This window comes from Gymnodraco acuticeps, unplaced genomic scaffold, assembly GCF_902827175.1.
Source record: "Gymnodraco acuticeps unplaced genomic scaffold, fGymAcu1.1, whole genome shotgun sequence".
NCBI classification, from domain to species: domain Eukaryota; kingdom Metazoa; phylum Chordata; class Actinopteri; order Perciformes; family Bathydraconidae; genus Gymnodraco; species Gymnodraco acuticeps.
In genome coordinates this window covers 295364-322515 of record NW_022991046.1, presented here as the reverse complement: position 1 = coordinate 322515, position 27152 = coordinate 295364, and the positions used below count along the sequence as shown (strand labels likewise).

The following is a 27152-nucleotide window of genomic DNA, read 5'->3' as shown; positions in this document are numbered from 1 at the left end:
AGTTTCTCAGGCTCCGGCAGCAACTTCGTGAGCGGTGGCAAAATCTTTGACATGCCAAAAAAGATGCCCTCACGAATGGCCCGATGTTGTTACGATCAGAGCCGAATTTGAACATTTCCTTTATCGTGTGTCCATCTGGTGTCAATTTCGGGACAGTGTGACACGGGCTTAAAGGGAACGTAACAGACCTCTGCTACAGTCAAGTGTTTTAAACACATGACATATCTTATTTAAAGCACTGTAAAAAGCGGCATTTTAAACTATTAAATGCGCGAAAAACGCACGTCATAAACGCGATAAAACAAACAAGTAAAAATACTGATGTATTGTGGCACTGTTGGTTTTCCATAGGCCAGTGCAATTAACAGACATTCCCACCAAAACTCCAAACTCCTTTTTTTTTTTTTCACAAATCCTTATATTTCTGCTATTCTTTTTTTTGTCAACCAGTCGCTTTATTGTAGAGGCTGAGTTGAAACGCCGGGACTTGAGGCAAATGGTTCTGGGGGAAATTTCAGGATTCTGAGACTATAGTAAAACTAATTTCAAAATGAATTGCTCAGAACATTTTTTTTTTGTATTCAGTTCAGAAATCTGATATTAAATTAAGAACCCGACTTTCATGCCTGCCCTGTTAACAACCCAATGTCCCTGCATTATGTCTCAAATGCTATCTTCTATGAGATCAAAGGAACAGATATCCAGTTTATGTTGAAATGGCTTCGTAGTACAGGCCTCAGGTGCTTTGACAAATTTGGCACACAATACAAATGAACACAGGGAACAAAACATTCACCTCAGATCAGACGCCAAGATCTTTTTGGAAACATGCAGCATAGCAACATAATATAACAGTTTAGCAGTTAAAGAGACACAAGGAGGTAAAAGGTATGATAATACAAGTAAAATACAATATAAATAAATAATGATCCCTCTCGAAAAATTAAAGGAAGAAATAATACAAAATGAATAGATCCAATAACATGTAGAAATCTATAAATAAATAATAATAATATAAATATATAATAAAAGGAATTAAATAAATAATATTAAAAACGTAATACAAATAGATTTTGTAGATGAGTTATACATTACATTAATGCACACAATGTACACAATATCAGTGTTTTTGTATTACTGCACATTCCATTCTATTTCAATGTAAAAACTGCTATATTTGACTAAAATGTATATTCTTTTTTTATGTTATTATTATTATTATTATATTATTATCTGTGTTTTTGTTTTTAATTTGTATGTATGCACCACGACACCAAGTCAAATTCCTCGTACGTGTCAATCTATCTGGTAATACACCTGTTTCTGTTTCGGCGTCTTTTTATTCGGCTGAACTCGGCTGTGCTCGGCAACACTCGGAGATGAATGGGCGTGCTCGGCTTGCGCTGCGTCGTCTCAACCGGCGGTACAATCGGATGATCCGGGGCGGGCGGAGCTAAGGAGGAGGAAATGCTACAGTTGGCTGGTTTGCTCTCAAGAAAACCGGCGACGAGCATCCACACCCGGCAGAGTGATCATCCACATCCCTGCTTTCAATTCACCATTACCTAAAACAACAAACAAAAGCAAAAATACACCGCCTTTCTTTAACATACACGCGTCAGCTGATCATAAAACAAGCGACTCTTGTATGCTGCAGTTTCTACCGGAGAGGAGACTAACGGTAAAGACAAACGGGATGGAGACGCAGATACATGTGCCGGTGGGGTCGCCGTTTATTCGTAAAATCCCTATTTTTGTGGACGAACACAATGTGACGGAGGGGGCGATGAAGCTCATTAAAGACCTGAGACCGGCGTGGGACGCGAACCGGGTCAAAACCAAGGTAACGGGATCTGCTAGCTGGTATGCTAGGCTAGTTTAAGACTGACAGGAGGAGGAGGGCCGAGGAGACATTAAACACTGAGTAGCTTCATTTATTTCAACAAACGACACACCTCTATTTACACCTTCGTTATAATCAACGAAGATGACTATTTGTTTATTTCCGTGGTTGTCTTACTAGCAAATAATATAGAAACGTTAGCTAAGCTAGCAAGCAGAGGTGGGAAGTAACGAAGTACATCTACTCAAGTACTGTTCTGAGGTACTTGTACTTTAATTGAGTATTTCCATTTTGCACTACTTTTTACTTATACTCCACTACAATTCAGAAGTAAATCGTGTACTTTTACTCCATGACATTAAGGTAGTACCTCTGAGGAGGACCGTGTACACATTATACACTGACTAGGTTCATTTAAGTCAACAATAATGTTGAAACGTTGGCTTAGCTAGCAAGATGCTCTCAGACTTTAAGTTAGTTATGGTAGCAAACTCATCCAGTCAGTGAGTCACCCAAAAGGCTGGAGGATTACTCATTATACAGACAGGGGGTGGAAGAAGTACTCAGATCAAAAGTACCAGAGTGTAGGAATCCTCTGTTACAAGTAAACGTCCTGCATCAAAAGGATACTCAAGTAAAAGTACGAAAGTATTGGCAACAGAATATACTTAAAGTACCAAAAGTAAAAGTACTCATTGTGAAGAATAATACATATTTTATGTTTTGACTATTCTTATATATGTATGAATGTGTTTATTAAAGCTGGTATATGTAGAGCTAGTTTGAATTCCTTTGTCTGATGCAGCTTGTGAGTAAAGTCTCATTGAAGTGTTGATCATATTGTTCATCACTATATCTGCAAAGGTACTGCATACATGTGGAGGAGTAAAAGTACACTATTTACCTCTGAATTGTAGAGAAGTAAAAGTACCAAGTAGCTAAACATTGAAATACTCAAGTAGAGTACAAGTTCCCCAAATTGTACTTAAGTAAAGTACTAGAGTGAATGACATTTACTAGTACTTAATGACTTTCCACCACTTTATTACAGACAGCATCACATAGGTCCAAAGTACACAACATGTACACGCCAGGTGACGTGGTGGTCAGAATCAGACTTCCTCTATTAGTCCCACCGAGGGGACATTTACAAGCCGCAGCGAAGAGACAGTACTGATGGACACAACATAACTAGTCAAGTGAGCACACATATTAAACATTTCACACAAAATAATTATACATAAGTATCAAAAGGATGTAGCTGCATTATAAAGAACGTGAACCAAGTAGAAAGTAATGAAGTAGCTGCAGAATGACAGTAAATACTATAATTCCTAGTATAAAGTATTACACAGTTTTATGTTACGACATCATTGTTACGGGAGTTGGGTACTGCAAAACGAATAAGCAGCCAGTAGTAGAATTGAAACATAGTATATACATTGCAAACCAGTGTTGTTATAGTCCGTAATGTTGTGTGTGAAGCAGACGCACCTTCTGGAGACTGTTTCATCGCTGGTTGAACTCAGACTGGGAGCTAGTATTCAGCATTGCTTAGTTGATTATGTCTAGCAGCTAATCTAGTGTGTCTGAATGTTAGACTCATTAACATCCAGCTGTTGGGACACTGAGAGAGAAGCATGCTGACAAACCTTACCGCTTCATCGGAGGCCGACTAATGAGTTTACTAACTATTACATAGAAGTTAGTGTAACGGTGCTGTGGGAGGGTATGTGATGTCGACCGTTACATCATGCATTCACGGTACTTAGGAACATGTTACTTTTCTGTCTTTTTAAAATAGTATTCCTTATTCTCCTAAAGAAAGAAAGAGATGAGGGTTGTGTGTGTGTGTCTATAAACTGGAGAGCAAATGTCGCAACTGGCTAGGCTGACCTTCTCTAAATGTCAGTTTCCACAAAGTAAGCCAAATCTTCAAAGTATGTGCGCTGAATGCAGTCTTAAAAGAAGAAATGACATGCAGAGGTGGCATTGTGTCAAACTCAAATACACAGAGGGCCAAAATAAAAAAATGGGTGATAGTCGAGGGTTCAATGTTTATTGCAGAACTTATTGAAATGAACTTATTGCACATATTAAACCTGGAGCTAACAAAGCTTCAATGATCGCCTTTAAAAACAACATTAAACATTAAATAATCAGTTGCATTCATTTCTTATGGCTCTATCTGCAGCTTTTCAGAGTCATTTCTTATGAGTACATTTTTAACAACAGCTTCAAAAAAACTATTCCCCTCAAAGAACAAACCAAACATGCTCTGTTGTCCTGAGAGAAAGTGCAGAAGGAAACATCCATTGAAACTCAGTGCTGCTCTGTGATGCTAGCTCAGATACTCGGCATCTCATCTTGGGTGCAAGGTCATCAATGTTTGGGCTCAGGCTCTGAGCTGAGGAAACCCTCAGGATGGAGGGAAGGTGTGCGTGCAATATACCGGCGGGCCAGATCTAATAGGAATTAGAAATGATCCTGCGGGCCGAAATTAAATCCACCACGGGCCGGATTTGGCCCCCGGGCCTTGAGTTGGACACATGTGGCTTAAAACATATACAGTTTGAAACAAAAAGACCAAAACAGAAGGAAAACCTGTCTGCGTCTTGCTTGGGGCTAAAAGACAATACAAACAAGGACAGGCAGGAACATTTGTCCAGCTCTCAAAGTGAACAAGAAATAATCACTTTATGATTGAATTAAACCCAGCTCTGCGGCATGAAGCTAAATGCCACATGTGACTTCCTGGAGTTTTCCTTTATCCAACAGCAGTCGAAAACCTACTGTGTGTGTGTGTGTGTGTGTGTGTGTGTGTGTGTGTGTGTGTGTGTGTGTGTGTGTGTGTGTGTGTGTGTGTGTGTGTGTGTGTGTGTGTGTGTGTGTGTGTGTGTGTGTGTGTGTGTGTGTGTGTGTGTGTGTGTGTGTGTGTGTGTGTGTGTGTGTGTGTGTGTGTGTGTGTGTGTGTGTGTGTGTGTGTGTGTGTGTGTGTGTGTGTGTGTGTGTGTGTGTGTGTGTGTGTGTGTGTGTGTGTGTGTGTGTGTGTGTGTGTGTGTGTGTGTGTGTGTGTGTGTGTGTGTGTGTGTGTGTGTGTGTGTGTGTGTGTGTGTGTGTGTGTGTGTGTGTGTGTGTGTGTGTGTGTGTGTGTGTGTGTGTGTGTGTGTGTGTGTGTGTGTGTGTGTGTGTGTGTGTGTGTGTGTGTGATACTGTTCATACTTTCATAGCAAGCACACTTTAAAGTCGCATGCTGCTTTATATGAGTATCAAGGTACTGTTCTTGATAAGTTAATATACAAAAGCTGAATAGTTAACTTAATACTATTGAGCAATATTTATGGCCTGGAATTGTATTATCTGAATAATCCTTAATAATAGAATCCATTTTGTATCTCTGGTGTGCATTCTGTGTTCCAACCAACATGAACATCAGACACTTTTTGATAACCTTTGCCACATATTCAACACACACACACACACACACACACACACACACACACACACACACACACACACACACGTGTTGTTGCGCAATCCCTTTTAGAGATGCATGGTGTCAGGGAAGGAAATGCATAATTGATACGTTGTAAAATGATCAAGTGACTGACGTGTCACTGCCAGGTCAAAGTCTTTGGATTAGCTCTGACAGCGGGCACGATACAAACAATGCTACTGCTGTTACTCTCTAACGTGGCACGGTCTGAACCCCAACCGTGTGTTTACATCCTGCTGGCTGGTCTCTCTGGATCTGATACCCCACACATTCACACACACACACACACACATTCACACACACACACACACACACACACACACACACACACACACACACACACACACACACACACATTCACACCACACACACACACACACACACACACACACACACATTCACACACACCTGCAGCAGAGCATGTGAAAATGTTGACCTCGATCTTTACAAAGCAGACTCACTGAGCTCCACCCAAACAGACTTTTTACCTCACTGTATGATTTCGTCAAGAACCGATGGAGTACAGCTGCACAACTGCCCACGACTCAATAACAAGGTCAACGCAGGAATACATAGGGTGGGGTGGGGGATGCTAAGCAAGACCTTAGAGAAAAATGCTTGTTGCTGATATGATAATATCAGGTCCACCTTAAAGCGACCCTATTCTTCTTTTTGGGCTTTTCTTTGTGAACGTAAAAGGTCTGCAAAGGCTATAATCCCTGTGTCCCCTCCAGAGGGAGTTTCTCTCCCACACTCCCCCCCCTGCCAACAAATGCTTCCATTGGACTCCTTTGTTTACTTCCAGTACATAGTGACATCACTATGTAACACTCGCACTTCTATTGGCTAGCTCTCCAACACATTGTACGTGATAGGCTAAGGGGCGGGACATTTTTAAGCGGTTGACCAATCACAGCAGACTGGGCTCTGGTTTCAGACAGAGGGTGAAAAGAGGTGCTGCAGCACAGACTATATGAGAACAATAAAGAGCTTTTTGAACATTAAAGCACAGAGAGACACAAAATACTCAACTCTTTAAAAAGGTGGCTGGCTACACACTTTAATTTAAACATTGTTAAATCCTTTTCTTGTTTTGAATCCACAATGCTTACGCCCAGCTTGCCGCACACTGGTGGAAACCTGGAGATTATTTTTAAAAAAAGTGTTTGGTTGCGATGGGAAGGATGTTCCTGAGCAGTGGGACCATTGTTTGGATGGGAGAGGGAAGCGCTGGATGTGTAGGACAGAAACACCTGATTAGCCCCGCCACCTGGACAGGAAGACCTTTACTGTAAATACACACCGTCTATCTCCAAACAGCACACTAGCTCTGAGATCCTGAAAACACCAGAGTGTGCCAACAGCAACAGAGCAACAGTGTCCTCTTACAACTTTCTCATGCTGAAGACCGCTGAATCGGAGAGAACAAGGACTCATTCATGAAAAAGAAATAAAGCGTCAGGAAATATATGGCTGATTGTTTACCTCTGTCTGGTCCAAGCTTATCGCTGTCTGTCGATGTAGTGATCGCCGGTGTTAGCGGTGCATTGTGTGGCGGTAGAAGGGATCAGTCGTGTGGTAGCAAAGGCGTGTATGCCTGTGTATTTACGGTCATAACAGGGATGCCTGATCGCCCATCTTTGTGGTCAGCCACGTAAGGAATGCCAGATATGTGTGAGTGGGCGTCTGGGCGGTGTGTATGTTGTTATTGTGTTCGTGCAGTGGGAGGCAGTAGACTGATGTTGTTTAAAGGTCCCCTATTACACTGTTTCTCATCAACATATTAGAGGTCTCAGACATTTACGGCCTAGATTTAGACACAAGGCTTTTTGCTTACGTTTTTTCATCATGCGGAAGTGGATGTGGTCATATCTAAGCTACGTTTGAAAATGGATATACGTGTGTTGGTTGAAGTCTTTCGAAAAGTGTGGCTTGACTATTAGACCCACCTATACCCAAGTCCCTACGGACACTTGGCTCATTTTAAATCCACTCAAATGCTATGAATGTAATGAAAGATCGGGAGTAATATCTGAGAAAGCCTAATCAATTGAATACTGCACTTTTCATGTTGCTACCAACTCGCATATATTCAGTGGTGTAGTGGTCGTTGGACGCGGGGGATCGTCGTCCCCCCACTTATTTGGAGCCCCCACTTTTCTGAAACAAGATTTTTTTTTAATAGTCTAATAAATATAAAATCATTGCCAGTGTTATCAGTTGCAAGTGTGTATTTGTTGTAATAATGACGAAAACATATACATTTCACAGTAATTATAATAAAAACGTAGCTCAAGTATTTATGTAACTTGATTTGAAGCGTGTGTGAGGGGCAGCACCGTGTGACTGAAACGTATTGACATGTTGATACTTAAAGAAGGTTTCGAATGTATTCATTATTGTATGAACATGTTTTAATTGGCGGGTGGACGTCAGATCCTCTAGGGGGGCATCCGGGGGTATGCCAGGTGTGCAAGGTGTCTGGCTTCGTGCGGGACTGCACACACGGCATTTTTATCATTTGTCCCGCGTCCCACAAATTGAGACTATGTCCCGCATAGAGTGACAGTCGCGCAGAAAGGCCGGCTCGGTTCGCTGACGGCCGGCACCGCCCTTTATTATTATATTTTTTAAATGGCATCATGTAAGTTGCGCTGACAGGCGACAGTGGTCCACAGTGTACCCCCCCCCCCCCCCCGTTGACAGTTCACAAGCGCGTCCATAGTGTCTCCCCACCCCGCCCCGTCTACCCCACTATACCACTGCATATATTTGCATCAAAATAAGACTTACAATTAGGCTCGTCTTCACATTTTAAACCACATTATCTCAGTCAATCCTGCTAATTAAATTGTGTGAAGCCAAACATATGATCACGGTTAATATTTGATTAATTGTACAGCCCTAGTTGACTGCTAGAAATGTCTCAAATTCAGCAAACACAAGAAAACACACGTGGATACCGACACCTATACCGGGTGACAATGCGAATGTGTCAAATAGATTGACATAAAGGTCCCGAGGCTCATGTGACATATGCCAGTTGAAAGTGCTGCTGAATGAGACATTTAATATCTCATGAAGGTGAGAGCTGCATGGTGTCTGCACTGTTGGTCCTGACAGCTGATAGCTGATTGTTTTGGAAAAGCTTCATGGCGCTGTGCGGAGAGGTTGGGGGTATTCCTCTGGATCTCTGTGAAAGGTTACATGACTTATTTTATCTTCCTCCTCCAGCTCTTCACAGATGGAACCACCAACAAACTGGTGGGCTGCTACGTGGAGGACAGGCCCGAGGATGTGGTCCTGGTCAGAGTTTACGGGAACAAGACGGAGCTGTTTGTGGACAGGGACAATGAGCTGAATAGCTTCCAGGTAGCTCATCAAAATGGCCGTGCTTTGCTGTGAATTAAAACACTTCAAAAGATTGTTCTCCTGTCTCTAATTCTTGTGTTTTTCTGTGTCTCTTCTCTAGGTGCTACATGCTAATGGTTGCGCTCCTCGCCTCTACTGCTCATTTCAAAATGGCATCTGCTACGAGTTCATGCAGGGGGACGCTCTGGGGACGCAGGATGTCAGGGATCCTTCTTTGCTCAGGTTAGGATTTAGGAGATCGTGGGAATACTCAGGATTTATTCTGATTTTGCCCTGAGATGCTTGAATTATTACACTGTAGCATCACACTTTCAAGGTCTATCATAGGTCTCTACATTCTTCACAAGCCAGAAATGCCTCGACGCGACACAGGGAAAAGGCACATGTAGCAAAACATGCTAATCACAGGCTGAATGGTCGGTTAGATCGTCTGCCACATGATGTGAGGCTGACGATAGATGCAATCAATACTTATATGTAATCTGATGACACGGATTATCCTTGGTGATGGCTTTTGAACACTCATGTGTCCTGTCAGAATGATCGCTGGGGAGATGGCTCGTATCCACGCCATCCACGCACACAACGGCTGCATCCCCAAACCCAACCTCTGGATCAAGATGAGGAAGTACTTCTCCCTCGTGGCCACCGAGTTCACCGACCAAGCGTCCAACATCAGGTGAGATCGCCCTTCTCAGCAGTAGATCTCGATCTGTGATACAGCACCCAAAACACACCGACACTCACACACATAGCTTCTGAGGTGCAGAGTCTATTTGCCCTGAGTCTGATATCATCTCAGAGCACTCGGGGAACTAGTTTCATTAAGTATTATTGCACCAGGTAGTTACCACGAGTACCAGAGGGTGTTGATCTTACAAATGATCTATGAACGATTAGATATCTGTAGAGGCAGGAAGTGAAAGGAAGTTTACATCCTGGTTTCAGACCTGTGGTTTGTCGAAGGAAGACCCTTTCGTAACGTGTCCAGCTGCTGATATCTTTCTGTTCTGATGGCTTCTATACATCCAGAATGTGGCTTATGTAAGTGTAACAATAACAGCAGACTGGATTAGGGAGTCTGAGGCATGCGGAGGCCAGATGTTTGCTCAGCTCGCTGCATCAGGTCACGTTTCTCTCTTCCTTGGTTACGCAGTCAGCTGCGGCGACCTGGAGCCGGACAGCAGACGCTTGTTGCTCTGGGGTTTGAAGCAGCTTGTGTGAAAGCCCAGAGGTGAACAGGCAATTTGAACACATCGGTAGAGATCTGTGTTATTTTCAAGTGTGATACACAAAGAACAGGAAAGTGACATTCATTACATTAACAATACAATTCTAAATATTCAACAACATCTGAATAAGCTGTATTTCTGCACAGATACAGGTTACACTCCAATATTATTTGTATCATACTATTACAGTACCGGATTGCAGTCGTGACTCACGTGATCCAAACATTCGTAATAACATAGGGGTGATTATCATATTTGTACTAAATGATAAACAATAGCTTATAGTTAGACAGATATGAAAAAAATCTTCAGTACTATTCATTTTCATTTAGTTTTCTGCATTATCTACACAATAAGTATATTACATCTCAAAGGCCGCATCTCATTTCTGGGACTTCCCCTCCTCGACTCCTCGACTCCTCGGTCCTCCGGTAGTGACCCGGAAATGAATTTCAGCACGCCATGTTGAAGGACATCTCATTTCTCTAAATCAGTGCTTCTCAAAGTGTGGTCCGCGGACCACTGGTGGTCCGTGAGCGCCCTCTAGTGGTCCGTGAGTATATTAGTAACATTTCACATTTGAAATAAATATATACATTTCAGTTTTCCACACTCTCGCGGGAATATCTCCGCAATGGAGTGAGGTTAAGTTTCACTTTCGATTGCATGATAAAGCCCAGCGCAACACCTTCATCACACATGTTGCCACATGTTTATACCATTTTCAGGCGATTTGTAATCTGTTCTAGAAAAACAATGTGTTTTTTGATATTTGTGGAGTTAGGTGGTCCGCAAGTGTTTTTTTATTGGTTAAGTGTCCTTGGTATGAAAAAGTTTGAGAAACACTGCTCTAAATGCACTTCGAGCATCGAGCGTCGAGGAGGCTCTCTGGAGGAGCTCTAACCGAGGAGACACTGATGGGTCCTCCACGGTCCTCCACGGTCCTCCACGGTCCTCCACGGATGCATTTCCGGGAACAGAGATGTTTCAAAGAGTCGTGACGCACGGCCGGACTTATCTCAGCCAATGACAGCTCTGCATGCATCCCCTGGATATTATTTTATTAACTGCTTCCATCGCGACGCAATGTTTCCAGACAGAACAGCTGTGAGGTCCGTGCAGAAAGCAGAGCAGTGTGTAAAATATATATCACTCGGTATAACAGGCCTACTCTCTTTATTTGCTTTAGTTTACTAGATATCTACAAAGAGTCGATATTTTTCTAAAACCATTTAGTGCTTCACATAATAAAATACACAACGGCTGTAGCCTGATTTAGGAGCTGTAGGTGTGTGCGGTACATTGTGTAGATGCAGCGGACAGACAGGTCTCAGTTGGTTTGGTGTCCTCTGCTTACTTTTAATACTTGTAAATAAAACTTTTGGCCCGTCATTTATATATCCAGTCTCTGATAGTGTTACGTTATTATTATGAGAGTGCTTTCATACTTGTTTGATTCTGGAATTGTATATATTTATATATAAATATATGTGTGTGTGTGTGTGTCCGCATCTGTAGCCTGTTATTGTCTCATTATACCGCACTGTGAATGAATTAAAAGTAAATATATAAGTGGTCATCAGACAGAGGGCTGCTGTGCCTCCTGTCATCATTGATGGACGTCTCGTTACAATGACCGCTCAGAGGAGAGGAGTTCTCATTTCTCTAACCGCCTGCTGCTTCCACTCCTCTCTCCTCGGCTCCCCTCCTCCGCTCTCATCTCCTGTGGGCGGGACTAAGTCACATAGGAGTCGAGGATAGGAGTCAAGGAGGGGAAATCCCAGAAATGAGATACGGCCTAAGCTGTTGACCAACCACAACAGAGCCGGCCAGCTAACCAATCAGAGCAGACTGGGCTCTGGTTTCAGACAGAGGGTGAAAAGAGGTGCTGCAGCACAGGCAGTATGAGAAATATAAAGAGCTTTTTGAACATTAGAGCATGGAGACATGTAGAGACACTACATACTGATATACACCTGAACATCAGCAGGAGAGGACTCTTTAAAGTAGAGACACTACATACTGATATACACCTGAACATCAGCAGGAGAGGACTCTTTAAAGTAGAGACACTACATACTGATATACACCTGAACATCAGCAGGAGAGGACTCTTTAAAGTAGAGACACTACATACTGATATACACCTGAACATCAGCAGGAGAGGACTCTTTAAAGTAGAGACACTACATACTGATATACACCTGAACATCAGCAGGAGAGGACTCTTTAAAGCAGAGACACTACATACTGATATACACCTGAACATCAGCAGGAGAGGACTCTTTAAAGTAGAGACACTACATACTGATATACACCAGAACATCAGCAGGAGAGGACTCTTTAAAGTAGAGACACTACATACTGATATACACCTGAACATCAGCAGGAGAGGACTCTTTAAAGTAGAGACACTACATACTGATATACACCTGAACATCAGCAGGAGAGGACTCTTTAAAGTAGAGACACCACATACTGATATACACCTGAACATCAGCAGGAGAGGACTCTTTAAAGTAGAGACACTACATACTGATATACACCTGAACATCAGCAGGAGAGGACTCTTTAAAGTAGAGACACTACATACTGATATACACCTGAACATCAGCAGGAGAGGACTCTTTAAAGTAGAGACACTACATACTAATATACACCTGAACATCAGCAGGAGAGGACTCTTTAAAGTAGAGACATCTACATACTGATATACACCTGAACATCAGCAGGAGAGGACTCTTTAAATGTAGAGACACTACATACTGATATACACCTGAACATCAGCAGGAGAGGACTCTTTAAAGTAGAGACACTACATACTGATATACACCTGAACATCAGCAGGAGAGGACTCTTTAAAGTAGAGACACTACATACTGATATACACCTGAACATCAGCAGGAGAGGACTCTTTAAAGTAGAGACACTACATACTGATATACACCTGAACATCAGCAGGAAGAGGACTCTTTAAAAGTAGAGACACTACATACTGATATACACCTGAACATCAGCAGGAGAGGACTCTTTAAAGTAGAGACACTACATACTGATATACACCTGAACATCAGCAGGAGAGGACTCTTTAAAGTAGAGACACTACATACTGATATACACCTGAACATCAGCAGGAGAGGACTCTTTAAAGTAGAGATACTACATACTGATATACACCTGAACATCAGCAGGAGAGGACTCTTTAAAGTAGAGACACTACATACTGATATACACCTGAACATCAGCAGGAGAGGACTCTTTAAAGTAGAGACACTACATACTGATATACACCTGAACATCAGCAGGAGAGGACTCTTTAAAAGTAGGGACACTACATACTGATATACACCTGAACATCAGCAGGAGAGGACTCTTTAAAGTAGAGACACTACATACTGATATACATCTGAACATCAGCAGGAGAGGACTCTTTAAAGTAGAGACACTACATACTGATATACACCTGAACATCAGCAGGAGAGGACTCTTTAAACTAGAGACACTACATACTGATATACACCTGAACATCAGCAGGAGAGGACTCTTTAAAGTAGAGACACTACATACTGATATACACCTGAACATCAGCAGAAGAGGACTCTTTAAAATAGAGACACTACATACTGATATACACCTGAACATCAGCAGGAGAGGACTCTTTAAAGTAGAGACACTACATACTGATATACACCTGAACATCAGCAGGAGAGGACTCTTTAAAGTAGAGACACTACATACTGATATACACCTGAACATCAGCAGGAGAGGACTCTTTAAAGTAGAGATACTACATACTGATATACACCTGAACATCAGCAGGAGAGGACTCTTTAAAGTAGAGACAATACATACTGATATACACCTGAACATCAGCAGGAGAGGACTCTTTAAAGTAGAGACACTACAGACTGATATACACCTGAACATCAGCAGGAGAGGACTCTTTAAAGTAGAGACACTACATACTGATATACACCTGAAAACGAGCATACTATGTCCTCTTTAAGAATAACGCATTACATCTGATGAATAACTTCATTTAAATCTGGATTTTGTTAGTTGATTTCTTTCTAAAAACTTTATTTTGAAGGCGGTGAAATACAAGCGATACTCAAAGCCGTGTTTGAGATAAGTCTTTAGAAGATTCCAATGCAAAAAACGCTACAGCCATAGCTACAGAATGATTTGCCATACGCCAGGCAGGAGGTTAAACTGTGTGTGTGTGTGTGTGTGTGTGTGTGTGTGTGTGTGTGTGTGTGTGTGTGTGTGTGTGTGTGTCAGGACATCCTCCTGCAGGTGGATTACCCTCACTAAATCCATTACTGTCAGCACAGGGGTCTCTACTCAGCTCACTGGCTCAGACACTTACTCGCTTGCCTTAACTCTTTCTACTACAGCCAATCATAACACTCTCAGTCTGCGTCATATGACCGGGGCAGTGTGGAAGTAGGAGATCAGAGATACTCTTGATACCTTGGTTGCTGATTGGCTAATGGTTACACAAGCCAAAACATCGTAAAGTGGCCAAAATCTGATCAGCTCATTTTCAGACAGGTTTTTATAGAAATGGATCAGGACAAAAAGAGAGAGAATCTTTGTTCCTGAGACTTTCAGAGTCTCTTTCCACAGAGGGGACACATGTTGATGTAGAAGAGACATGAAGAAGAGGGGACACATGTTGATGGAGAAGAGACATGAAGAAGAGGGGACACATGTTGATGTAGAAGAGACATGAAGAAGAGGGGACACATGTTGATGTAGAAGAGACATGAAGAAGAGGGGACACATGTTGATATAGAAGAGACATGAAGAAGAGGGGACACATGTTGATGTAGAAGAGATATGAAGAAGAGGGGACACATGTTGATGTAGAAGAGACATGAAGAAGAGGGGACACATGTTGATGGAGAAGAGACATGAAGAAGAGGGGACACATGTTGATGTAGAAGAGACATGAAGAAGAGGGGACACATGTTGATGTAGAAGAGACATGAAGAAGAGGGGACACATGTTGATGGAGAAGAGACATGAAGAAGAGGGGACACATGTTGATGTAGAAGAGACATGAAGAAGAGGGGACACATGTTGATGTAGAAGAGACATGAAGAAGAGGGGACACATGTTGATGTAGAAGAGACATGAAGAAGAGGGGACACATGTTGATGTAGAAGAGACATGAAGAAGAGGGGACACATGTTGATGTAGAAGAGACATGAAGAAGAGGGGACACATGTTGATGTAGAAGAGACATGAAGAAGAGGGGACACATGTTGATGTAGAAGAGACATGAAGAAGAGGGGACACATGTTGATGTAGAAGAGACATGAAGAAGAGGGGACACATGTTGATGTAGAAGAGACATGAAGAAGAGGGGACACATGTTGATGTAGAAGAGTCATGAAGAAGAGGGGACACATGTTGATGTAGAAGAGACTGAAGAAGAGGGGACACATGTTGATGTAGAAGAGACATGAAGAAGAGGGGACACATGTTGATGTAGAAGAGACATGAAGAAGAGGGGGACACATGTTGATGTAGAAGAGACATGAAGAAGAGGGGGAAGAAGAGGGGACACATGTTGATGAGAAGAGACATGGAGAAGAGGGGACACATGTTGATGTAGAAGAGACATGGAGAAGAGGGGACACATGTTGATGTAGAAGAGACATGGAGAAGAGGGGACACATGTTGATGTAGAAGAGACATTGAAGAAGAGGGGACACATGTTTGATGTAGAAGAGACATGAAGAAGAGGGGACACATGTTGATGTAGAAGAGACATGAAGAAGAGGGGACACATGTTGATGTAGAAGAGACATGAAGAAGAGGGGACACATGTTGATGGAGAAGAGACATGAAGAAGAGGGGGACACATGTTGATGTAGAAGAGACATGAAGAAGAGGGGACACATGTTGATGTAGAAGAGACATGAAGAAGAGGGGACACATGTTGATGTAGAAGAGACATGAAGAAGAGGGGACACATGTTGATGTAGAAGAGACATGAAGAGAGGGGACACATGTTGATGTAGAAGAGACATGAAGAAGAGGGGACACATGTTGATGTAGAAGAGACATGAAGAAGAGGGGACACATGTTGATGTAGAAGAGACATGAAGAAGAGGGGACACATGTTGATGTAGAAGAGTCATGAAGAAGAGGGGACACATGTTGATGTAGAAGAGACATGAAGAAGAGGGGACACATGTTGATGTAGAAGAGACATGAAGAAGAGGGGACACATGTTGATGTAGAAGAGACATGAAGAAGAGGGGACACATGTTGATGTAGAAGAGACATGAAGAAGAGGGGACACATGTTGATGTAGAAGAGACACGAAGAAGAGGGGACACATGTTGATGTAGAAGAGACATGAAGAAGAGGAGACACATGCTGATGGAGAAGAGACATGAAGAAGAGGGGACACATGTTGATGAAGAAGAGACATGAAGAAGAGGGGACACATGTTGATGTAGAAGAGACATGAAGAAGAGGGGACACATGTTGATGTAGAAGAGACATGAAGAAGAGGGGACACATGTTGATGTAGAAGAGACATGAAGAAGAGGGGACACATGTTGATGTAGAAGAGACACGAAGAAGAGGGGACACATGGTTGATGTAGAAGAGACATGAAGAAGAGGAGACACATGCTGATGGAGAAGAGACATGAAGAAGAGGGGACACATGTTGATGTAGAAGAGACATGAAGAAGAGGGGACACATGCTGATGGAGAAGAGACATGAAGAAGAGGGGACACATGTTGATGAAGAAGAGACATGAAGAAGAGGGGACACATGTTGATGTAGAAGAGACATGGAGAAGAGGGGACACATGTTGATGTAGAAGAGACATGGAGAAGAGGGGACACATGTTGATGGAGAAGAGACATGAAGAAGAGGGGACACATGTTGATGTAGAAGAGACATGAAGAAGAGGGGACACATGCTGATGGAGAAGAGACATGAAGAAGAGGGGACACATGTTGATGAAGAAGAGACATGAAGAAGAGGGGACACATGTTGATGTAGAAGAGACATGAAGAAGAGGGGACACATGTTGATGAAGAAGAGACATGAAGAAGAGGGGACACATGTTGATGTAGAAGAGACATGAAGAAGAGGGGACACATGTTGATGTAGAAGAGACATGAAGAAGAGGGGACACATGTTGATGTAGAAGAGACATGAAGAAGAGGGGACACATGTTGATGTAGAAGAGACATGAAGAAGAGGGGACACATGTTGATGTGGAAGAGACATGGAGAAGAGGGGACACATGTTGATGGAGAAGAGACATGAAGAAGAGGAGACACATGTTGATGTAGAAGAGACATGAAGAAGAGGGGACACATGTTGATGTAGAAGAGACATGGAGAAGAGGGGACACATGTTGATGGAGAAGAGACATGAAGAAGAGGAGACACATGTTGATGTAGAAGAGACATGAAGAAGAGGGGACACATGCTGATGGAGAAGAGACATGAAGAAGAGGGGACACATGTTGATGAAGAAGAGACATGAAGAAGAGGGGACACATGTTGATGTAGAAGAGACATGAAGAAGAGGGGACACATGTTGATGAAGAAGAGACATGAAGAAGAGGGGACACATGTTGATGTAGAAGAGACATGAAGAAGAGGGGACACATGTTGATGTAGAAGAGACATGAAGAAGAGGGGACACATGTTGATGTGGAAGAGACATGAAGAAGAGGGGACACATGTTGATGTGGAAGAGACATGGAGAAGAGGGGACACATGTTGATGGAGAAGAGACATGAAGAAGAGGAGACACATGTTGATGTAGAAGAGACATGAAGAAGAGGGGACACATGTTGATGTAGAAGAGACATGGAGAAGAGGGGACACATGTTGATGGAGAAGAGACATGAAGAAGAGGAGACACATGTTGATGTAGAAGAGACATGAAGAAGAGGGGACACATGTTGATGTAGAAGAGACATGAAGAAGAGGGGACACATGTTGATGTAGAACAGTGTTTCTCAAACTTTTTCATACCAGGGACCACTTAACCAATAAAAAAACACTCGCGGACCACCTAACTCCACACATATCCAAAAACACATCGTTTTTTACAAATCGCCTGAAAATTGTACAAACAAGTGGCAACATGTGTGATGAAGGTGCTTATCTGGGCTATATCATGCAATCGAAAGTGAAACTTAAGCTCGTTCCATTGTGGAGATATTCCCGCGAGAGTGCGAAAAACTTAAATAGATTTATTTATTTCAAATGTGAAGTTTTACCAATATACTCACGGACCACCAATGGTCCGCGGACCACACTTTGAGAAGCACTGATTTAGAAGAGACGTAAAGAAGAGGGGACACATGTTGATGTAGAAGAGACATGAAGAAGAGGGGACACATGGTGATGTAGAAGAGACGTGAAGAAGAGGGGACACATGTTGATGTAGAAGAGACATGAAGAAGAGGGGACACATGTTGATGTGGAAGAGACATGAAGAAGAGGGGACACATGTTGATGTAGAAGAGACATGAAGAAGAGGGGACACATGTTGATGTGGAAGAGACATGAAGAAGAGGGGACACATGTTGATGTAGAAGAGACATGAAGAAGAGGGGACACATGGTGATGTAGAAGAGACGTGAAGAAGAGGGGACACATGGTGATGTAGAAGAGACGTGAAGAAGAGGGGACACATGTTGATGTAGAAGAGACGTGAAGAAGAGGGGACACATGTTGATGTGGAAGAGACATGAAGAAGAGGGGACACATGTTGATGTGGAAGAGACATGAAGAAGAGAGGACACATGTTGATGTAGAAGAGACGTGAAGAAGAGGGGACACATGTTGATGGAGAAGAGACATGAAGAAGAGGGGACACATGTTGATGTAGAAGAGACGTGAAGAAGAGGGGACACATGTTGATGGAGAAGAGACATGAAGAAGAGGGGACACATGTTGATGTAGAAGAGACATGAAGAAGAGGGGACACATGTTGACGTAGAAGAGACATGAAGAAGAGGGGACACATGTTGATGTAGAAGAGACATGAAGAAGAGGGGACACATGTTGATGTAGAAGAGACATGAGGAAGAGGGGACACATGTTGATGTAGAAGAGACATGAAGAAGAGGGGACACATGTTGATGAAGAAGAGACATGAAGAAGAGGGGACACATGTTGATGTAGAAGAGACATGAAGAAGAGGGGACACATGTTGACGTAGAAGAGACATGAAGAAGAGGGGACACATGTTGATGTAGAAGAGACATGAAGAAGAGGGGACACATGTTGATGTAGAAGAGACATGAGGAAGAGGGGACACATGTTGATGTAGAAGAGACATGAAGAAGAGGGGACACATGTTGATGAAGAAGAGACATGAACAAGTGGATTTTGCATAATAGGTGACCTTTAAAACTAAACTTTATAAATCTGACCTCTCTAGGATCCAGCAGGAGGTTCCCAGTAAGGCGGTGCTGGAGCAGGAGATGGTTTGGATGAAGGAGCATCTCTCCACTCTGGGTTCTCCGGTGGTTCTCTGCCACAACGACCTGCTCTGCAAGAACATCATCCACAACAGCAAAGAGGGTGAGAACCTCCGGGCTTCCTGTGGAACCAGAGCTTTGCAGAGAGTCAATGTCACTCTAGTCTAAAAAGTCAATTTCCTTTTCATGGAATATAGTCCTGAAAAAAAGTCAGAAGTAAAAAATGTGGAGGAAATCTGGACAGGATGTGTTTTAGATGTTGTTGTTGTTGTCTTTCCTCTGCCCTGTGCACTCTCTACTCGTTGCGACCTTTCTTATTTCCTTTCCTTCCTGTCCTCTTCCATCTCTATGTTTAATCCGCTTTCTTAACAATAACATGAATTCATATAGTCATTTATAAACAGTATCCTATGTTTACATTTTGCTAGTTGTAGGTTGGCCTATAAGTCAAAGTCAACTTTATTGTCAATCTTTCAGTTTGTATGTACAGACGGAGAGATCGATAATAATACAAAAATAAAAATATGTATATCCTATATATATATACACAATCAACAGACACATTTATACATATGCACACATTAAGACATACAGTATATAAAAGCACAACAATCTATATATACAAAATAACAGTCACTTCAATATCTTTCATAGTGTACACTGATGTTAATTCGGTATATTGTATATTCAATAGAGATTTATATTTTACTGCTTCAACACACTCCTGAGCCTTCAACGTGAACAGCTGCTACATCATTATACATTTAACATTTTCCATGTCCTCTCGTCGTCTCTCAGGTCATGTTCGCTTCATAGACTACGAATACTCCAGCTACAACTACCAGGCCTTCGACATCGGCAACCACTTCAATGAGTTTGCAGGTTTGTCAAACCACAGTGTGATCAGAACCTCAGAGTCATTGTCACATCCATCCAGTGGGGCTTTATTATACAGCTGTTTAGTTTAGCTTATTGTTCATAGTGTTGTGGACAGTCCTCACTGTCACACAGAACAGTAAATGGGGCATTAGCTTTAGCCAACATTGCTCATTTCCAGCTGTTATCCCCGGCCAGATGATAATAGACAGCTTAGATAGATAGATAGATAGGTACCGCGGATTGTTGTTGGATTGAGGCTGATAACTACAGCTCAGTGGGGTAAAGGACTCTTGAGGGTTTAGATCAGATCACCCCAAACTAAGGCCCGCGGGCCGGGTACGGCCCGCCTCCACATTTGCCCCGGCCCCCTGAACAATACCAGAGACGCATTATGATTTTTTTTTTTTTTTTTTTTCAGTCTGGCCACGCGAATCCTAGACTAGCCCCTGTCAAAATGTTGTGACCTGCTCTATCGAAATCAGTCACATTGACCCGAAGACACCTTTTGAGTTGTATACACTGTTGGAAAGAGGATATTCCTAGCTTTCTAATGATATCAGGATTGTTGTTGTACTTCAAATATTAAGCGAAATATGTCACATTATATAATGACTGTCACCGAGTCCTCATTTTGAGAAAAAGGCCTTCAAAGTTGTCTCTTCTCTGGAATCCATCGATCTGATTGATTATTAGCAAATGATCAAAATACTACCGAGGGAAGATATTTTCGTTTGGAGGGGAAGCTCGCGAGTGTGTGTGTATACGTGTGTGTGTGTGTGTGTGTGTGTGAGTGTGTGTGCGAGTGTGTGTGCTTGTGTAATTTTGCGTTTCTGTGTATTGTGTTTGTTTCCCGGGGAAAACACTCACGAGAAACACCGGCTGTTGTTATGCCTGCCATTCTCCGCTTGTAATTATGCCGAAGCTTCAAAGCTGTATTTATCATCTGAATTTGCCGAAACAAGTTTAATATTCTGAAAGCCAAGACTTTGTTTAATTGAAATCAGATGAAAACAAACTGTAACGGACCCTGCAGTGTTATCTATGATTACTATACTCTTACATTCATAATTTCAGCGGAGTGAGGGGGGGGGCGGCGCTGCGGAAGAGCAGATTGCGAGTGAGAAATAAATAAATTGGAAATAAAAGTTTCATATTCTGAAAGCCAAGACTTTGTTTGTTTAAAATCAAACAAAACACCCGAACCCCGAAAAAATAGTTTTTTTTACGTAAATCCACGTTTATTTTGAGAGATTCTGCTCTGACAACTAAGCTCAACTTTTACCTGTTAAGATTGTGCACGGCACAACAGAAAGTTACAGTAATTTTCAATGGACTTTTTTCTGTGAAGAACCCAGAGAGGGTTATTTGGTTATTATTTATTTCATAAATAGTGTTATTTATTTCATTAAGTGTTATTATTTATTTCCTGACTTTTTGTCTGTGAAGATCCCAGAAAGGGTTATTAATATTTGGTTATGTGTGGCTTTCTAGAAAACAATAAATGTTTACGTTTAGACACCCATGCGATCGTCACACTTTTTCTGTTACAAACTGACCCGGCCCCCATCAGAGAAGGGAAAAGTTATGTGGCCCTCACAGGAAAAAGTTTGGGGACCCCTGGTTTAGATAGTTCACTTTAGTCGAAGTTATCTCAGTGGGTCTCAAACGGTTTGGTCACAATTTATGTAAACAAATATTTCCAAGGCACTCCTTTATAATTATTGGGATAAATAAAAACAGGTTTGAAATCATTCCAATGTATACTATAGGACAGTAAACCAAAAAATAAAATATGTTACATTTATTTGTTATGGGTTATTGGTTATGTTCACATACTTATTTGGTTATTAAAATGTAAACCGATCTTTTTCATATGGGTGTTTTAGAGTTTTACCCCCTAGATCTAGTCTCTAGTAATTCTGCTCAAAGTGCACCAGATTGAAGCATCCTAAAGGATCTAGGAGCCAATTAAAACATGTTCATACAATAATGAATACATTCGAAACCTTCTTTAAGTATATAACCATTGCTTGGAGGGGGGGGGGGGGGGGGGGGGGGGGGGGGGGGGGGCACCAAATCATAATCTCGCCTAGGGCACCAAAATGTCTAGGGCCAGCCCTGATCAACAGCATTAGTTATAAAGAAAGGATGAAAGACAAGTAGATAGAGGCGAAAGGATAAAAAAGAACAATACAATGCATACAACACACATTACTATATACAGTACATGTCACATATACAGGGTTCCCGCGGGGTCTTAACAAGTCTTAACAAGTCTTACATTTGATAATCAGAATTTAAGGCCTTGAAAATGATGGGATTTGAAAGGTACTTCTGTGTTGCGATCACGTCTAAATGTGTTTTGGGGGAAATGTCCGGGCTGCAAAGTAACCAGTACGATAAGAGCCTTTCAGTTCCCCCCAACAATTTGTATTGAAATAAATCAACATGGAACCAGTAATCACTAACTTTGTTGCCCCCGGCCCCTTATCGGAGAACACCCAGCTAGTAACCGAGCAACCAAGCTTCAGCTAGCGAGAGCATGCTCGTGAACCGTTGTGCCGGTGTTATGAATGCCCGCCGAGATATGCATGCACCTCGCGGGAGCGCGCACAGCGTAAAGTCAAAACTCCCAGACATGTCAATGATCTGTACGGTTTGGAAACGATATCATTTCCTTTTGGGCGGGCATGCATAACACGGCGAACACCAGAGCCTCACTGCGGGGAAACTTTTGCGCTGTTCCGAGTTTGTTCTAATCTGTCAAAATGACAGACTGCTTTTAGATTTCTCTAGTTAACGCGATCACTGCGGGCGACGTTTGGGTCCACGTCAATCCTAAAAGCGGAGGTGCTGTAGACGCTAAATACCGTAGCTAAACACCAATCCTAAAACATCAACGATGAAAGATTGTAGCCAAGGGAACAGAGCTCAGAAGATAGCCCTTGACACACACACACACACACACACACACACACACACCACACACACACCACACACACACACACACACACACACACAGTTCAGTGTTCATGTTCAGTCATCGTTCTTATGTTGAACGTGAATACATTTACTTTGAAAGTAATTATGGGACGTATTTCTTCTTTCATAGCAATTTTCCTTCATGCTTTCTTGCTGTGAAATAGGTCTTAAATTCTATTCAAAGTGGTCTTAAAAAGTCTTACATTTGAGTTGGTGAAACCTGCAGGAACCCTGATATAGCACATCACAATCACATAACAGAAACGAGGGGTCCATGATCACAACATGTAACACAACATGTAACACAACATGTAACACACATATCCAACACAGACGAGTGTGTGCAGGTTCTCAGTGAACCGTGTTTTGAAGTGAGCTGTGAAGGTGGTACATGTATGTATGTCTTTGATTCTAGTGGGTAGAGAATTCCAGTTTTCTATCGCTGTGACGGAGAATGATAACTGTGTGTGTGTGTGTGTGTGTGTGTGTGTGTGTGTGTGTGTGTGTGTGTGTGTGTGTGTGTGTGTGTGTGTGTGTGTGTGTGTGTGTGTGTGTGTGTGTGTGTGTGTGTGTGTTCAGGAATGGCGGAGCCGGACTTCGGGCTGTATCCGAGCCGGGAGATGCAGATGGACTGGCTGAGAGTTTACCTTAAGGCCTACAAACAAAAAGCGGAGGTCAGCGAGCGGGAGCTAGAGACACTCTACGTACAGGTCAACAAGTTTGCTCTGGTGAGGAGGACACACACACACACACACACACACACACAGTATCTCTCACACACACACACTCACACACACACTTTGTCTCACGTTACTTCACTCCACCTGATATTCTGATTCTTCTCTCTGAAGGCTTCTCACTTCTTCTGGGGCTTCTGGGCGCTCATCCAGGCCAAATACTCCACCATCGACTTTGACTTCCTGGGGTAAGTCGCTGTGTGTGAGTGTGTGGGAAAGATTTAGAGCTGTGTGTGGCAAACCCCCTCATGTATGATATAAAGTTAGAGATGGGCCACACTGTGTGTCTGAAAGGAATCTGTTTGCGTGTATGTACAGTGGAGGAAATAAGTATTTGATCCCCTGCAGATGTTGTAAGTTAATCCACTTACAAAGAAATGAACAGTCTATCATTGTAATGGTATTTGAACAGTGAGAGTAAGAATATAAAACAAAACAATCCAGAAATTGACATGATTTAAAAGATAAAAATGGATCTGCATTTTACTGTGGGAAATAAGTATATAATCAAATACTTACTTCCTCCACTTTAAGACACTTTAGACAAAAGCATCAGCTAAGTAACATATAATGTTAGCTTGCTCATGTGATCTGATGAGAGCGTCTTATCCAGGATTAAGTGCACGCTTCCCTCCTAAGGTTTGCGGGTGTCGCAAAGTGATCACTTTTGAGTTTCTCAAATGTATGTTTTTGTCTCTTTGAGAAACACAATCTAGTTATATTATATTGGATAGAAAGCAGACACCTCCATGGCAGATAAACACTTGGCAACACGCACCAAACCAACATAGATCGGTACCAATACTGTAAGAGAATAATACGTTTCTCTTCTTTGGTGGTGGACTGTCATTTGGAAAAACACCCTTCTCAATTGATATGAATAATTCAAGTCTCATTTACCGACCAACAGCTCTGGTGCATTGTGTGTCGGTCAGTTAGCGGATTTCCAGCAAGCATGCTAGTTTACATTAGCCAAATATGCAAAGTATATATACCATTTATTTCGTTTTTTTATCACGGCCAGGATTGCACTCCTTACGTTGGTATTGGCATGAATTTTCGGTTCAGACTGACATGTAAGTGGTGCATTTTCTGTGTGGGCGGGCACTACAAAAAGATTGATTTCACTACAGTTCAACACAGACACTGCCCCCCCCCTTCATCCACAGAAACACACTGGACGCTGCACTAGGTCACAAACCAGAGGACACTGTGAAGTCCACCGCAGACGGACCACTTTTAGTCAAAATGTCCTCTCCATTAAAGGCAGCTCTTTGTGGAACAGCCTCCCAACTGAGATACGGGATTGTCCCACTCTCAATAGAGGTCAACTCAGAGAACGGTTGAGAGACAGACAGACGTGCGATCACCGCTAAATGCACTTTAACACAGGGCTATCTCCTCTTGCTCTTTAGGTAGCTCTTGTAGGGCTGCTCGATTGTGGCAAAAATCATAATCTCGATTATTTGGGTCAACAATTGATATCACGATTATTAAAAACGATTATCCATTTACTTTGAAAACATCCATTTATTGAAAAAATAAATGTGAACAGTATGTTTTTAACAGTTGATTACCCTGAACTTTAAATATAATTCAACTGAAAAACCAATAAAAAAATAATCGTTTTATTTCGATTATGTTGTTTTCATTATCGTTGCAAGCCAAAATCGTGCGATTAAAATACGATTAATTGAGCAGCCCTAAGCTCTTGTATCCCCTCTTGCACTTTATATATCGTAGCTGCTATATTGTACTGCCATGTGATAAATGCTTGTGTATGCTGCTCTTGCTCTTTTGCACTTTTTGCATATTATGTATTTTGTTTTTGTATAAAGTTATTTCTTAAATGTTTTATGTGAGGGACTGCTGGATGGGAATTAGCTCAAAGCTAAAATCTGGCGCTGTTACGCTTGACACATTTGTAATGTTTTAAGTGTTCATCACTGTGCATTGTCCCTGCCAAATAAACGATTCAATAAATAAATAATAGATGGCTCTCAGAATCAGAATCCCTTTATTAGCCCCAACAGTTACCGTCATTCACACCAAACGGTGTTTCAGGGCCCGGTTTCGGAGCTGGAGCTTGAAAAGCACCAGGTTTTCCTCTTCACACCGCAGCGGAGCAGCCTCTTAGCTCCGGAATCCGGTTTGTTTCAAGCACCGCATACGTCACCGGCCAGAGCAAAAGCACCGCATACGTCACGCTTACGTCGAGGCGGGGGCAGAGACAGATCAACTCCTGAACAACAACAAAAAGCCTGCGTTTTTAATATCCAGTTTGTTACACAACGATGGAGAAACTTAACAAGAGTTTCAGTGTTTCTGCCATAGACTGTATAAAGGTTCCTGCTCATGGTGAAGCAACGTGTCTGCGTGTTAAGGTGGAACCTGAGCATTCACATTGATCACCTCTCATTATAACTCATTATAATCTATAAAACTATAAATATTAAACTTTACTTCACGTGTTCATATTGAGAACAGCTGTTACATACCTGGGTGAAGGTTACAGTTCATTTAAATGAAAGATACAACGTGACTCCACACTCATGGGTTCAGGTCCACCTTAAGAAATAAGACCGACCTCGGAAGCAGTTGTGTTTAAAAAAAACCTTTATTGACACGAGTACAGTTTTTATAAGAATATAACTAAACCACAGAAATGACTCCGGAAACGCTGCAGATAGAGCCATAAGAAATGAATGCAACTGATTTCATCCACACGATTTGGCTTTATGAAGCAGGCACGCAAACGGTTACGTCATGACGCAAACGATGACGCAACGACGCATTACCAGTCGGACTCTGGGCGGTGTGAAGAGAGCCAGAGCTAAACCGAAGAACTGGTTCTGAACCTGAAAAGCTCTAGCACGGAGCTTGAACCGGAGTTGCGTTGGGTGTGAATGAGGTAAGAGCGGACATTTACATTGTGACAAGCAGAAAAGAGCCAGAGAGCCTTCATGTTCCCTCAGAAGGCAGCATAACTAAATATTAAGATACAAAAATGATAATAAGAAACAGTTACACAATTTACAAAATACACATCCTGCAACAGTTCTGAGGATTTAGCAGCCAGGTATATATTGCACAGTTATTAACGGCATATATTATATTGCACAGAGTTGGTTGG

At 42.2% G+C, this 27152-nt stretch overlaps 1 protein-coding gene across 2 annotated transcripts in view; it reads left to right on the top strand.

Annotated features, from left to right (window-relative positions):
• Positions 1 to 1442: 1442 nt before the first annotated feature.
• Positions 1443 to 27152, top strand: part of etnk2 (ethanolamine kinase 2) — a 35593-nt gene continuing 9883 nt past the window's right edge. Inside the window, exons 1-9 of one of the 2 annotated variants that reach the window (XM_034236541.1) lie at positions 1443 to 1843; positions 8574 to 8711; positions 8812 to 8933; positions 9250 to 9390; positions 19382 to 19524; positions 20220 to 20303; positions 23862 to 24010; positions 24134 to 24207; positions 25189 to 25410. In XM_034236541.1, coding sequence (XP_034092432.1) covers positions 1649 to 1843; positions 8574 to 8711; positions 8812 to 8933; positions 9250 to 9390; positions 19382 to 19524; positions 20220 to 20303; positions 23862 to 24010; positions 24134 to 24207; positions 25189 to 25366 — 1224 coding nt within the window. In that variant the 5' untranslated portion in view covers positions 1443 to 1648 and the 3' untranslated portion in view covers positions 25367 to 25410. Of the gene's footprint in view, positions 1844 to 8573; positions 8712 to 8811; positions 8934 to 9249; positions 9391 to 19381; positions 19525 to 20219; positions 20304 to 23861; positions 24011 to 24133; positions 24208 to 25188; positions 25411 to 27152 lie in introns of those variants that run through there. The other variant, XM_034236542.1, reaches the window with a different exon arrangement.